The 13,735-nt window shown below is 51.6% G+C and overlaps 4 protein-coding genes across 4 annotated transcripts; 3 read left to right on the forward strand and 1 right to left on the reverse strand.

Annotated features, from left to right (window-relative positions):
• Positions 1-388: 388 nt before the first annotated feature.
• On the forward strand, positions 389-7,679 carry CCMA1212_001851 (uncharacterized protein; the record flags this gene model as incomplete). The annotated part of the gene is made up of 5 exons (XM_073699262.1): positions 389-1,448; positions 1,511-3,718; positions 3,808-5,688; positions 5,738-7,147; positions 7,210-7,679. The coding sequence occupies 5 exons, from the start codon at positions 389-391 to the stop codon at positions 7,677-7,679; spliced, it is 7,029 nt and encodes a 2,342-aa protein (XP_073562231.1).
• Positions 7,680-8,162: 483 nt separating this feature from the next.
• Positions 8,163-8,891, forward strand: CCMA1212_001852 (uncharacterized protein; the record flags this gene model as incomplete). The annotated part of the gene is made up of 1 exon (XM_073699263.1): positions 8,163-8,891. One exon carries the CDS (start codon positions 8,163-8,165, stop codon positions 8,889-8,891), a length of 729 nt encoding a protein of 242 aa, XP_073562232.1.
• Positions 8,892-10,340: 1,449 nt separating this feature from the next.
• On the forward strand, positions 10,341-10,901 carry CCMA1212_001853 (30 kDa heat shock protein; the record flags this gene model as incomplete). Its single annotated transcript, XM_073699264.1, has 1 exon — positions 10,341-10,901. One exon carries the CDS (start codon positions 10,341-10,343, stop codon positions 10,899-10,901), a length of 561 nt encoding a protein of 186 aa, XP_073562233.1.
• Positions 10,902-11,240: 339 nt separating this feature from the next.
• Positions 11,241-13,626, reverse strand: CCMA1212_001854 (Heat shock 70 kDa protein 12B; the record flags this gene model as incomplete). Its single annotated transcript, XM_073699265.1, has 7 exons — positions 13,351-13,626; positions 12,882-13,290; positions 12,771-12,815; positions 12,640-12,709; positions 12,087-12,564; positions 11,885-11,986; positions 11,241-11,667 (listed from the first exon to the last, which is right to left on the reverse strand). The coding sequence occupies exons 1-7, from the start codon at positions 13,590-13,592 to the stop codon at positions 11,241-11,243; spliced, it is 1,773 nt and encodes a 590-aa protein (XP_073562234.1). The 5' UTR covers positions 13,593-13,626.
• Between the last annotated feature and the right edge of the window lie 109 nt (positions 13,627-13,735).

Genomic DNA, 13,735 nt, shown 5'->3' on the forward strand with positions numbered 1-13,735 from the left:
TGCCAACGGCATAGAGATTGCGGCAATGTAGGCAGCAGCCGGTGGTAAAAAGATTGCCGTATTGTAGTTAGATGGATTGCATGGAAAACATTGCGAATTGGAGGAGAACCTAGTAGATTATTTTATCAAGTTATAAGTTATCGAATCATCGATTGGCAACATCCTTTGTTTGCTGCCCGTCAATGATTAGTATTGTGTAAACTATTACGCTGTGCTATCATAATCGCGTTGACACATTTGGAAAGTCATCCAGCCTTGTCTGATACAACGAGACATACATACCGGAGCATCACGAGCTCAAGGCTACCGCCTCCGTTCAGAGGCGCCTCTCGTCCCAGTCAACAAACTCTGCTCCTGTAATGGTCAAGTCAAACAAAGTATCGCCACAATGACAAAGTATCGAGTCGACTCGTTTCACGTCGCCATTGCCGAGGGAGACTCTGCGATCCATCTCCTCGTCGACTATACAGATGACAAAAGCCCAAAGGTTCTGTCTGCTGTCTTGATTGATGGCGGAGTCGATCAAGCTTGGAGGCACAAGGATGCAAAGCTCAAGAGAGAAGATAAATTACCCATTTATCTTGCAATGGAATGGATCGAAGAGAACTACGTTGTAGATGGTATCGACGTCCGGGGAACCAAGAAGCTCGCTTTTGACACCATCGTCATCACCCATTGGGACCAGGACCACTACGACGGAATCGTCAAAGTCCTTCAGAAGGGAGCGGACAGCATAGATGAGGCATTTCAGCTGGGGACAATCTTGAAGTGGAACACCGACGGCAGTCCGGCTAGTCACTTCTACTGCCCGAACAGATATGCCCGGCCCGTGGGAAGTAAAGAGGTCAAGAAGATGAAGGACTGTTTCAGGGTCAACGCCGATGGTACAGTCAGCATCCAGTACGACAATGCCGGCACAAAGGATTGGGCTGTCTTTGCAAAGTTCCATGCCGCCGATGGGACGAGCAAGGAGGTGCTTGGGGTCGACTTCTTCAGAAACGATGCGGCTGTAATGCCTGGTACCGACGGCACGAAGCTCGTGGATCTGCTCAAGGAGAAGAAACTCGATGCCGGCCGACCAGCCATGCTCTGCGTGTTTGCCAACGAGCGCCACTTTGCGAGCTCTTCGGAAATCAGCAAGCTGGTCAGCATCTTGGTCATGAAAGACAGCTCCGTAACACCAACGAATCAAGCGTCCATCGCAGCCCTGATTGTGTGGGAAGGGACGCCTGCTCCTCATGTCTCTCATTATTTCGCCGGGGACATGGGCCAGACACACGAATCAACAATGTTCAACTGGATCAAGACGGCTGGAGTGACACAAATCACAAACATGAAGCTCAGCCATCACGGATCCCACTTCTCTACACCGTTGGCAACGTTCAACGACTTTAAGCCAAAGAATACTCTCGTCCCAACTCCCACTTACTCTTTTCATAACCACCCCAGTGAGTAGTGACAAGCACGATAACCCCCCTTTGACAGATAAACGGATGCTAACATGCTCTAGCATGGGCTGTTGTCGTCGTCTGGTTCCTCTGGGCGCACTCACTACCTCCAGGACCTGTTCCCCGATTGGTCGCGCTCACTTTTCCTGCGAGAATCACTTGGGTGCCTAACCCGCCGCCTCCTCCACCAGCCATCCCGGACCCTGACGATGGCAGATGGTACAAATTGGAAAAGATACCGTTGGAGGCTTTCAAAGGCGATACCGCCCCGGGCAAGGCCTACGTAGTTTATCATGACGAACAATACAAGGCCCTCAACGAGGCCCTGGGAAAGCACGGCAAGACCCTGGTGCCGAATGAGAGGGTCGACATGATCAAGGAAGCCGACGATTTGCAAAGAGCCTATATAGCGAATCGGTTTGCTCAGATCTGGGGCCAATTGGGGTTTCCAACGACCGAATATCACATGGCCTCATGTGGCACGTACTCCGTGGATAATGGAAGGGGCTCAACCTACAAGGCGCTCTGCTTCGTTCGCATCATCTGCAGCCAAGATGACAAGCTGGATGGCGAGATTCGTTACGTCGATATGAGATCGTCCGCCCTTCAAACCCCGGCTCCCATTGTCATCAAGGAAGCCATGAAATTGACTAGGCTAGCAGTCACGGCCACTCCTTCGACGTCGGTCGCTGCCACCACCCCGTCAGCTCCAGGCTCTTCATCAAGGAAGAGAAAAATCAGCGACGTCAGTGACGATATGGTGGGGAATGCAGAAGATGACGATGATGATCGGGTAATCGACTTCGATCTCATCAGCCATTCACGGGTGCAATCAGATGCCTTCTTCACCGTGGAGACAACCAATCCCGACGAGATGGACTCTCCACTCGATGGCGAGGCAAAAGAAGACATCGGGGGAATTGAAGCATATGCCTTGGTTGATTCATCTTCAGCTACTACAGTGGATGAAGCAATCGATACACCAGTCTCCCCATCGCCGGCCGGGGTGCATCATGAAGAAGGCATCATGCCTTTAAACACGAACCCCAATGGGATGTGGTCAGTCTTTACTCGTAGGCTGGCAGATTCCAACATCATAGCCCAGGGCGTCAACGAATATGAGAGGTTGGACCCCGGCCTTTTGGATTACTTTGTTTCTGACCTCCACTGCGGCGTCATCTGCCTGGAGAAAAGGCCTGAAGACGACCCTCAGCCGGGCAGCACAACTCCGTTCAGCAAGGTTGACGAATGGGGAGCTTGGTTTGCAGATGTCCTAAACGCCAAAGATTTGGCCGTGATTGACGCCCGAGGACGCAAGATCGGGGGTTTCGTCATGCAGGTCTCCCTCGCGCCGCTTGGGGCAGGACCAGGGCTGTCGTCCACGACATGGCTCAAGTTCTCAACTGAAAGATCCATTTTGGAGACGACGTTTGGGTCAGAATCTGCAGCAAACATATCGCCTGAGGGTCTGCTGAAACTGAATTCCGGCTTGGTATTCGGGCTTCACCCTTCCACTCAGCAACCGTTGGAATCTGTCAATATCGTCAACATGCTGAGCTTTGCCGGCCTAGGCAGCCTACAGAAGAATCCATTGATTGCCATGATGGGAAGCATAGCCCTGAAGCCGCCGTCGACCAACGATGAGCTGAGAAACCGGAGGAATGCCGTTTGGTTTGTGCCTGGCAACGACTACAGGACTTGTCTTCGCCTGGAGTGGCAGATGGATGAACAGTCTCGGGAAGAGTTCAACTCTATTTTCGAGCCGTTGCATCTCACCCTTGGCGAGACCACGGTTGTCACTCGCAGGACCGCTTGGTGGACGACAAACGGAACTCAGTCGAAGCTCATCTCCAAGGGAAGTTTGGTGATCCATACAAACATTGACTTGGAAGGCATCAAGCTGGAAGGACTGTTTGAGTTCAACGAAACAGCCTCGACCTTCACCATGACTTTGGACACGAAGGACACTTCAGCTCTGGCGAAGCTGTTAGCATGGGTCAGCAAAGCGCTGGAGATTGACGTTGGCCAGTTTGATTTCACCTCCCTTGAGAATCAGTCTGCTGGTTCTTTTAGCTTTGGAGAGTTTCATTTTCGACGCATCACCGTCGGATTGGCCAAGGACGACAACAAAGGCAAGGCAAAACTGTCGACATTTCGGATTGATATGGAACTAGCCTTGGATCTCCGCGGCCCTGGTCCGACATTGTTTCTTGTCACATATGCTTACAAGAAAGGGGATGGAAGCTCTATCAGCGCGAAAATTTGGACAGGTAAGTTCTCTTCGAGCACGGCCTCCTTTACTTTACACACCAACTTTTGTTATCTTGCTTCAGAAGAGCTTTATTAACTGAGATAACAGCACCACCGGCCATGCCTGACCTGGCTCAATGGAGCTTGCTTCCGGAGTGGGAGAATTACTACCAAATGTCTCCGGTCTCCGTTGACGTGTCCAACTGGCAAACGACTCTCGATTTGGCAGCAATCGCTGACATTGACGACGCCCCGAGCTTCTTGCCAACTCAGGTCACCATGGCAGAATTTGAAGCCGACAAGACTGGAATATATTTCAAGGGATCTATGAAGCCCAAGCCCAAAAAAGGCGACAAAGTGCCCATATTCACCATCGGAGAAATTAGTCTCTCTGTGGCATACGAATGGGTAGGGAAAAAATCATCCGTGCCATCGAAAGCTCTTGTGACTGCCGAAGCAGCGGGCAAATTCACCGGTGCCTTTCTGATCAAGGCCCTCATCCAGCAGCCGGAGGGAGCAAAGTACGGTTGGCCGACTCAGCTCATAGGGCAAGTTGTCTACAGCACTGAAAACGGATGGGTGCTCTCGGGGTCGATCTACGATCTGTACGCATCCACGCTTGCCCAGTTCTTTGATTCCGACCTGAGCGGAACAGCCATGTCAATTCTAGAGACGATCAGAGTCCAGGAACTGAACATCAACTACACATATCAGAAAAAGGCGGCATCTTCGTTCGACATTGATGGCATCCTGGTCCTTGGCCCTTTCAAACTCTCGCTCAAGTTTACGAACGATAGCAAAGTTTGGGACTTTGAGGCCAAGGTCAACACAGATCAAAACAAGGACATCACCTCAACGGTTGGCGAGATTATCCATAGCATTGCCGACGCAGATCTGAATCTTCCCGAGTTCCTGACCAACATCGAGATTGGGCTGAAGAAGGAGGACTACCTTGAACTGATCATGAAGAAGGTCCAAATAGGCACCTCTGACAAATATGTCATGGTCGTACTCATCACCGCAAGATTGAGCGGCCTCATCTTCCAATATCTCCAGTTCCGCGAGATCGTTAACGAGGGCGTCAAAGCACCTCCCGTCAAGCGATTCCTAAGCGCATCAGTTGGCGAACTTGTCGACGCTGCTCTCCCCATGATTGGCAAGATCCCGCAGCCGTTTGACGATATTCTGTTCTTGTGGGTTCAAGGCCAGGGTCAGTCTCCGCCGGAAAAGGACGGAATCACCAAGATCCAGCTGGAATCCATCAACAAGGTCCTGGCTGACCTGAAAAAGAAGCCAATGCCTTACAAGACGGTCTCCAAGTCGCCACCTGGTGATGGAGATATAGTGCTGACGAGGGGAATGCATTTCATGGTCCTGCGGAAAAAGGGGGACAGCCAGTCCGAAGTCATCCTCGACTATGCTTTTGAAAAGACCAAGACTCAGCCACCGGCTGGTAACGAGTTGGTCCTGGCAAAGGATGACGGGGAAGTTGAAGACAAGGGCGCCGCCATGGCACCCTATCAAACCAGAAAGGGCCCGCTTTCGATCAAAAACATCGGACTCAAGTATTCGACTGGTTCGAGCGGCAAAGAATCCATCGTCTCCATTCGTCTTGACGCATCAGTTACCATTGGTCCTGTCGAGTTCGGCGTCATGGGGCTGGCCCTCAACCTGAACTTTGCAGGCTCAAAGGAACTGAGCTTACACAACCTTCCAAAGCCCTCTGTTTCTCTTGAAGGCATCGCAGCCGGCTTCAATCGCCCTCCCATCACCATCGCTGGTGGCCTCCTTTACCACAACGACGATGAAAGGATGTATTATGCCGGAGCTATTCAGGTCGGCTACACTCCCTGGCTCTTCCAGGCCGCTGGCTACTACGGCAAGATCAAGAAGCCCAAGGAGTTTGAGACGATATTCTTGTTCTGCGTGCTAAAGGGACCACTGATTACCCTTGAATTTGTTTCCATCGAGGGAGTAACGGGAGGCTTTGGTGAGTGCATCGCCTTCCAAATCGCACAACCACTGGCTAACTGTATCAGGCTACAATTCCAACTTGAAGTTCCCCACGGCTCACAACATTCTCCAATTCCCATTGATAACGGGTGATTCGACAGAGCCGGGGCCCAATGATGGGCCATTCGAGATTATGAATCAGTTGCTGGGTACCTCGTGGTTCTTCCCGGAAGAGGGATCGTTCTGGGTCGCCGCAGGATTGACCGTCAAGGCGTTTGAAATCCTGTCGGTCGAAGCGGTCATCGTCATCCAATGGAACCCATACGTCCAGTTGGGAATCTTTGGTCTCGCCACCGCCAGCATTCCCGGAGGTGCTTCCAAGGTCAAGTTTGCCCACGTCCAGCTTGGCATCGTTGCCTCCTTGAATTTTGAAACCGGCGTCCTGAAGATTGAGGGAGAGCTCACGCCTGCTTCCTATATCCTGGATCCCAACTGCCACTTGACCGGCGGCTTCGCCCTGTACAGCTGGTTCGATAGCAAAGACGAGTCTCTCCGCGGCGACTGGGTCTTCACCATCGGCGGCTACCATCCCTCCTTCAGCAAACCGCCCGGCTATCCAGAAGTGCCGCGCCTGGGCATATCATGGCAGTTTGGCGGCGCAATCAGCATCAGCGGGAAAGCATACTTTGCCATCACCCCCAAGGTCTGCATGGGCGGCGGCCGTCTGGACGTGGCGCTGTCGTTGGACCCTCTTTACGCGTACTTCAACGCCTTTGTTGATTTCTTGATCAACTTCAAGCCCTTCTACTTTATTGCTGAGGGAGGTCTCACTGTCGGTGTCAAGTTTACGCTTGATCTCTGGCTCGTGACGGTCAATATCAACATTGAAATCTCCGCAAGGCTATACATCAAAGGACCTCCTATCCAAGGCCGTGTGCACGTCGACTTCTGGGTATTTGGCTTCGACATTGATTTTGGCGCGTCAAAGATTGACCAGCCTCCCCCACTGCCCCTCGATGACTTTATCGAGGTTGTGTGTCAAGCCAAGAATGCTGGTATGGCATCCATGATGATCGAATCAGCCCTTGGCCTGGGAGACGCCAGGGAGGAAGCCGTCAACAAGTCAGACGCGTTCGTCTTTGCTGTTGAAGAAGGCCTCATTCCAAGGGACAACATAAAGTCTACACCCAGCGGTGATATGTGGATCGTCCGAGCGGCGACTTTCGAGTTTTCCGTCAACTGCAAGTTCGCCATTGGGTCCGCAAAAGTCGAGACCAGATCTCCAGATGGCACGCTTCTGAAGACAGACGATGTTCAGGGCACTGGAAACCCGATCTATGCGAAACCGATGCAAACTGACCAGCCTATATCGTCTGCTTTGACCATATCGATCAAGGCGAACAAGGACATTGGCCTGATGGAAATCATCACAGAGCCAGTTTGGACAATCAACGAGAGTATTTGCAAAGATGTTCCTCTTGCCCTCTGGGGACAGTGTAAGTCGAATGCCTCCTTGCCAAGCCTAGCCTAAGTGCTTGTACACTGACGTCGATCACAGACAACCGCTCAGATGATCCATCCTATAATAGGAACCCCCAGAGCATGCTCAACGGCACACAGGGCAAATCGGTGAACCTCATGATGGGAGTCCACCTTACCAGACCTCTTCCCCTGCTATCACTCGACAAGACAGTTCCCTACGATGTCGTCAAGTTCCAAATCTCAACGCTCGACAACAACGACCACATCGCAATGCCAGATGAGCCCACAAAGGCATTCTCGCCCATTCCCGCCCTTGAAGAGGGACAATGGGATGCCGTTCAGGAGAAGTGGGACAAGCCGCTGGCGGGCGAGAACGCGGCCGAACAGACAGTCAACCTCTGGGCTGCGTTGGGCCTGGGGCAGCTGGGATGGTCCAAGAAGAACGTGTATGCGGAAAAGGCGGTCTTGACGGGCGCGAAGCCAAGGAGGGTTATTGACAATCTTGCGAAATACTACCTATGGAGCCCGCTGCTCAGCGGAGTGTAGATGTAGCTATCTGATGGCCAGTCTACTGGGATGATTTGGTATACGTTCTTTACGTCAAATGGACGCTCAGGTTCACCATATGTCTCCCCTGTCACATCTCAAATCCTGCCTATATCTCTGAGCCCCCCAGGAAAGACGTCGACGGAAGAATCAAGACGGCTTATTCAAAAATCCCACAGCATTTCAAACTCAACTATGCACAGCTGAATCTCCTTTCTTTTTTGGATAAATTCCGATAGCGCCGATCCTTGTTTGTGACAGGGCACAAGACAAATCAGCAGGGCTGCGAAGTCCGCATAAGGACGTCTTATTTCCCTGCCGATAGCCGGACAATTGTTGTAAGCCTGGCTGACTTTCTCGTATCTGAGAAAGTTTTCATGCTGTTACAAGACAGGCGAATCTCTTGTTTCTCGGCAGCAACACAAAGTATATCACTGAACTGCTCAATTATTGATCTTCCAACAGCAAGACATCTATCTCAGCATGAAGCCCATAGTCCTCACTCTTGCAACGGCTGCCCTAGCGTCGACTCTGTCCAAACAATCGACTGACGCAAATCCTCCCCAAACTCTAGACCGCGTCTGGTCCGGTGTCAAGCAGAGCGGCAGTGGCTTCACCTCGGTGACCGGCACATTCACAGTACCAAAGGCAGGCAAAAGCTTTGGGCCTTCCATCTGGGTCGGGATCGACGGTTCCACAGAATGCCCTGGAGGCGGCCTACTACAGACGGGCGTCAGACTCACCGGCAATGGAACAGCGTTCGGCTGGTTTGAATGGGTTCCCCTGAGCGCGCTGGTGTTTGAGAACTTCAAAGTCAACGAGGGCGACGATGTCAGGATGACCGTCCACGCCTACGGGCCTTTCAATGGCTCCGCTGTCCTGGACAATCTCAGCACTGGGCAGACCGTGTCGCACACGTTCACCAGCACCGACGTCCCGCCAGATGCATCGCTGTGTCAAAAGAGTGTTGAGTGGATCGTCGAGGACTACAACAACTCTGGAGGCAACGACACCGACATCATGGCGTCTCCCGACTACGGTACGATCAATATTCGAAACGCGTCGGCGCAGGCATCGGCGGGCACAGTCGCTCCCGAGGGCGGCGAGCCGATTGCGCTATTCGATACGAGAACCAGCACTGTTTTGTCGCAGTGCTCTGCTGAGAAGGAGGAGATTGTATGTAAGTACGTTGGGCCATCAACCAAGGGCTAATGGTGCCAAAGGGGCAAGCGGGTGTCGCTGGTGTGAAGAAGCTGGATTAATGAAGCAAATGATGAATCAATGGATCCGCTGCTCATTGTTTTTCTTTTGATGTGGTTTGTACACCTATCTGGGCAATGACGCGTGTTTTTCTATCTAGACGAGCGGCAATTGTGTAACCTAGCGTGAGTTGGCGCAGCACATCGAATAGCTAAGCTTCTCTTTCATGACTGCTGTTGACAATGGCCTCAGCCATTCATAAGAGCGGAAGGATTGACCGTGAACTCCGCAGCATCGGCCACAGATAGTGATCGCATGATTCTTTATCGTTCTCGGGAACTTTTAGGCGTCCAAGTTTCGATGAAGCCCATAGCTACAGAGTGTCTGAGGCGATGCCAATCGGATGTTGCCGATTGAGTACCAATGGATACGACAAGCAATGCTAGACTGGGAACCGAAGGGCAGTATTGGCAACCGTAGAAGAAAGATGGAAGGAAGAGAAAAGAGAGCAAGATCAAGAGGAACCGACCAGACGCCGAGGCGAGCCAGCCAACTACCAGTTACAGTGGTTACCCGCCCCAGAGGGCACAAACGGTGTGCATCAAGCCACTATACAAAGGTAATCGCTATGTAATATGGGCGAGACACCCTCAAGACCTACCTATCAATTACGCAAATTTGCTTCTAATTACCGCTGAAGTCTTCCAGGGGGACAAGAGCTGAGGTCACAGGCTCCGCAGAACGACGCCCACCCACGACACAGATCGTAGAAGTGGCAATCATGTGGTAAATTCCGTCCAAGCCACGATTTTGAGCATTACCTTGGTCATGATGTAGGGTAACTCAAGCTACGAGTACAAAGTGGCTACACAGAGGTTGTATATCCGTCATCGTGGACTATTCCCTAAACGAGAAGAGGAGTCCTTCCGCTCTCAGAGAGCAAAGCAAGCTACTTTTCAAAATCCTCCAATGGAAACAGACAAGCACTTGTAAGAGCTCGCGCTTCTTGAAGCTGTTCGCCAGGACTGAAGCGAGCAAGAGACTTCGGTACTTCGGTACGTACCTGCCCCGCCGACCCCGCTAGGTAGCTCCCGCGAATCTCCCGCCCCGCCACACCAAGGCCCACCTGCCCGATTAGGCAAGAGAATCTTCCAGCGATATCGACACTTTTCGACCCAATTCGGGACCAGCGTCATGCAGGCGCAATGATCTCATGATAGCTTCAAGCATAGCCTGATGCCTCGTTTTCTAGCATCTTCGTGAACTGTGAAGAACTGTGCTTGATTGTGTGTCTTCAAAGTATAAAGCAGTGCCTCGATTCCTCCTAGTCAGTCCTTCTCTTGCTCACCAGATCAGAACAAAGTCAGCAAACACAAGCACAACACAACTCAACGCGCACAACGCTTCAAAAGCAGCCTCAACCACTCAACCACACAAACTTTTCAACACACAACATCCAAAATGTCTCTCCGCAACTTCTACGCTCCCGAGTCCTCCTTCACCCCCCTCTTCCGCCTCCTGGAAGACTTCGACAACTACACCCGCGAAAACAGCGACAGCCAGAGCTCCACCCGCCGCACCATCGCCCACTGGCAGCCCAAGTTCGACGTCCGCGAAACCGGCGAGGCCTATGAGCTGCACGGCGAGCTCCCCGGCGTGAACAAGGAGGACGTCGCCATCGAGTTCACCGACGAGCAGTCCATCCAGATCCGCGGCAAGGTCGAGCGCACCTACACGGCCGGCACGCCTCCCGCCGGTGCCATCACCGAGTCCGGCGAGAAGGAGAACAAGGAGGGTTCCGACAAGAGCCAGGTCGCCAAGTCCGGCTCGCCCAAGCAGAAGCCCGCCGACTCCGCCAAGTACTGGCTCACTGAGCGTAGCGTCGGCGAGTTCTCCCGCTCCTTCAGCTTCCCCAACCGTGTCAACCAGGACGGTGTGACGGCTAGCTTCAAGGACGGCATCCTCAGCGTTGTCGTCCCCAAGGCGGCCAAGCCCGAGCCTCGCCGCATCACCGTCTCTTAAAAAGGCTCAACGACGCATTTCATTTACAACTTATCACTTCTTAGTAAACGAATATTGTTTGGAGGAGATATAACTGCATGGAAGTAGCGCTTGGAATTTTGAGTTACTGTGACGGATATCTCGTAGTGCCAAGGGGCAAGACATGGGGTATAACGAGTTGCCTGTTTGTTTGAGCGTTTTCACATTCTTTTGAGACATCCGATTCTTTCAGAATCATCCACAAACTAATAAATCATTAATCGCACAACTTTTGAGATCTCATTGACCTAAAGCTATGGTGATGTGTGGTACGTTCTCAATACAAGGCCTCAAGGAAGATATCTGTCTCAAAACCGTTTTTCAATCATCAGTGATGCTGATTGCCGCTTTGCCCACCTCCTGCCCTTGGTACAGAATTCTGAATACCAAATGACCAGCCTCATCGCCCAATCGAATATTGAGCGTCAATGGGATCTTGAAAAATGTGATATGGCCCTTTGTGACTTGCGGAAGACTGGCTCGATCAACCCCAAGCAGCGTATAAGTTACCTTCCCAACTTCCTCAATACCTGATTGGTGACGACGGTTAGTGACATGTATTGTACGGTTGATATGTGTATTAGGTAGTTGGGTTGTGGAGAAAATTCTGAACGTACGCTCATTCTCAATAGTGCCGGGAGCATCATCCAAGTTACACGAGTACAGAGTATGCACTCCACATGCTGGCAGGCGGCCCACGCAACCCATTTCGAACTCTGAATTGATTTCAGTGTTCTGGTCAATCAAGCTGCCCTGTTATTTACCCAAACGCTCAAGGGTTAGCAGAGATGCTTGAAAACGGTCTCGGTCTGAAATCAAACAAGGCGGGGTGTATCTTGTTGTTGTCGCTCACCTTGCTAACCTCCCAAAACATGAATCCCGTCAGGCGCTGTCCGCCTCTGATATGATCCGTCCAGATATATCTCTTCTCCTCATCGAATTTTGCGTGGATCCGAGAATCATACGGTCTAGACAGAGAATGGCCGTAGTGTCGTCGGGACTTTTTCTGTCTCACAATATCGCCTTCTAATCCTCGCAAAACTGCCCCGCAAACCACAGCTGACCATCTACAGAGTGTGTTAACGATCGCCATGGTGGTGTACTTTGTTTCACCTCAGGATAGGCGTTGACGCAACGGTCTTTTGTCTCGGGGCATTTTCAACTTACGCGCCGGTAATTGGTGTGGTCAATTTGATCCCTCTAATTTCAGACCACTCTGTCAGCCGCTCCTTCAGATACGGCGAGGAACCGAATCCTCCAACTAGAACGATGGCCTCGATAGGACACTCGTTCTTTGCTTTGATTTGCTTGACTTGATCTTGAACGAGACCAATAATCATATCAATCACTGGATCAAAGAGCATCTTGTAATCCTCCTGGGTGAGCAGGACAGATGAAGATCGCTTCTCGTAGTACTTCGCCGTCGTCGTGGTAACTTGAAGCTGCGGCATATGAAGCACAAGTCGATGGGCCCGCTTGCTGGGCGTTTTCATGCTGAAATCTTTCTTCTTGAGCTCAAACTGATCCATGAAGGCGCTGCCTGGGCCAATCTGCTCAGCTTCGAGTGACGTAAAGGCATCTCCAAAGCGTTGTGCCAGCAATCTGTAAAGGTTTCTGTCCACAAAGGTTCCGCCACACTTTCCAGCTAGAAGAATAACTAGTCAATATTGGCGTTGTTTACCCCGTGTCATAGCAGACAAACTCTGCATGATTGACGTACCTATACCGATTGCTATCTCTCTGAGCTTCAAAGTTGGTTGCGTCTCTTCGACTTCGTAGGTGGTGATATCCTGGAGGAACAATGTCAGCAGTGAGCCAGAAGCCATGTAAAAGTACGTCGTGGAAACCTACAACAGTACCGCCTCCGCAGTCACAGATCATAACGCCGGTATTGGGCTGCCCAAATGTTAGAAAAGGCACCAGACAGAAGCCCGGCCACTCTGCTGATAGGGGTGTGCATACTTTGACAAAGTCTTCCAGTCGGTGTAGACTCGACTTCAACGCAAGCTGTGCTGCTGCTTCTGGCTCGGAGATGAGCATGATCCTGTCAATGGGCCGTGTAGCGAAACCGGCATCGGTCGCTGCAGACTTCGTGAGCATCTTTGCTTTCTCGCTCCAAGATGCCGGAACAGTAAGCCAGAAGTCAATCGGAAGATGGTCGATATTCTGCGCTCCAAGGTGTTCTTTGACGGCAGTGTCAAACATGCGCTTCATGCCTCTGAGATATTCCGTAGCAACATCCTTGGCCGATCGACCCTTGGGCAAATGCAGTATATCCATGCCCTGGGATAAGTAAAGATCAGGATCGTCATGGGCAGACGCAAGAGACGACTTGTCCAGAAGCAGCTTCGTCCAGGCGCACGTTCTCATCCTATGATGATTATGAGTTAAATAATGTTCAAGTCGCAGCACACTGAAAAGACTATCATACCCTGCTTCTACTTGGTAACCCCACGCGTTTTCTTCCAGCTCCGGATTCTCATCCGCGAATGCGACTTGCGTTGGTGCCTTCACGCAGTGCTCGGCACCATGCGAGGAAGAACCGGGATATTTGGTCCATGGGAAAATGTCTTTGAAATCCGTCGCATTGGAATATGCAAAGCTGAGGCCCGAATATGTGGTACCATAGTCGATGCCGACGATGAGCTTGGTCTTCTCTCTGATTGTCAACATGCCGACGACTTGGAGATGTCTACCGGTCTGTCGTCTAGGAAAAGGGCTAGGCGATGACTGCGGTTGATATAGAGAAGGGAAAAGAGGAGGATGAAACTCTGGCGTGGAGATGGATGGCGTAATCTGTAGGCCTCCGATACGTG

The sequence above is a fragment of the Trichoderma ghanense genome, assembly GCF_004382785.1.
Source record: "Trichoderma ghanense strain CCMA-1212 chromosome Unknown scaffold_1, whole genome shotgun sequence".
Lineage (NCBI taxonomy): Eukaryota > Fungi > Ascomycota > Sordariomycetes > Hypocreales > Hypocreaceae > Trichoderma > Trichoderma ghanense.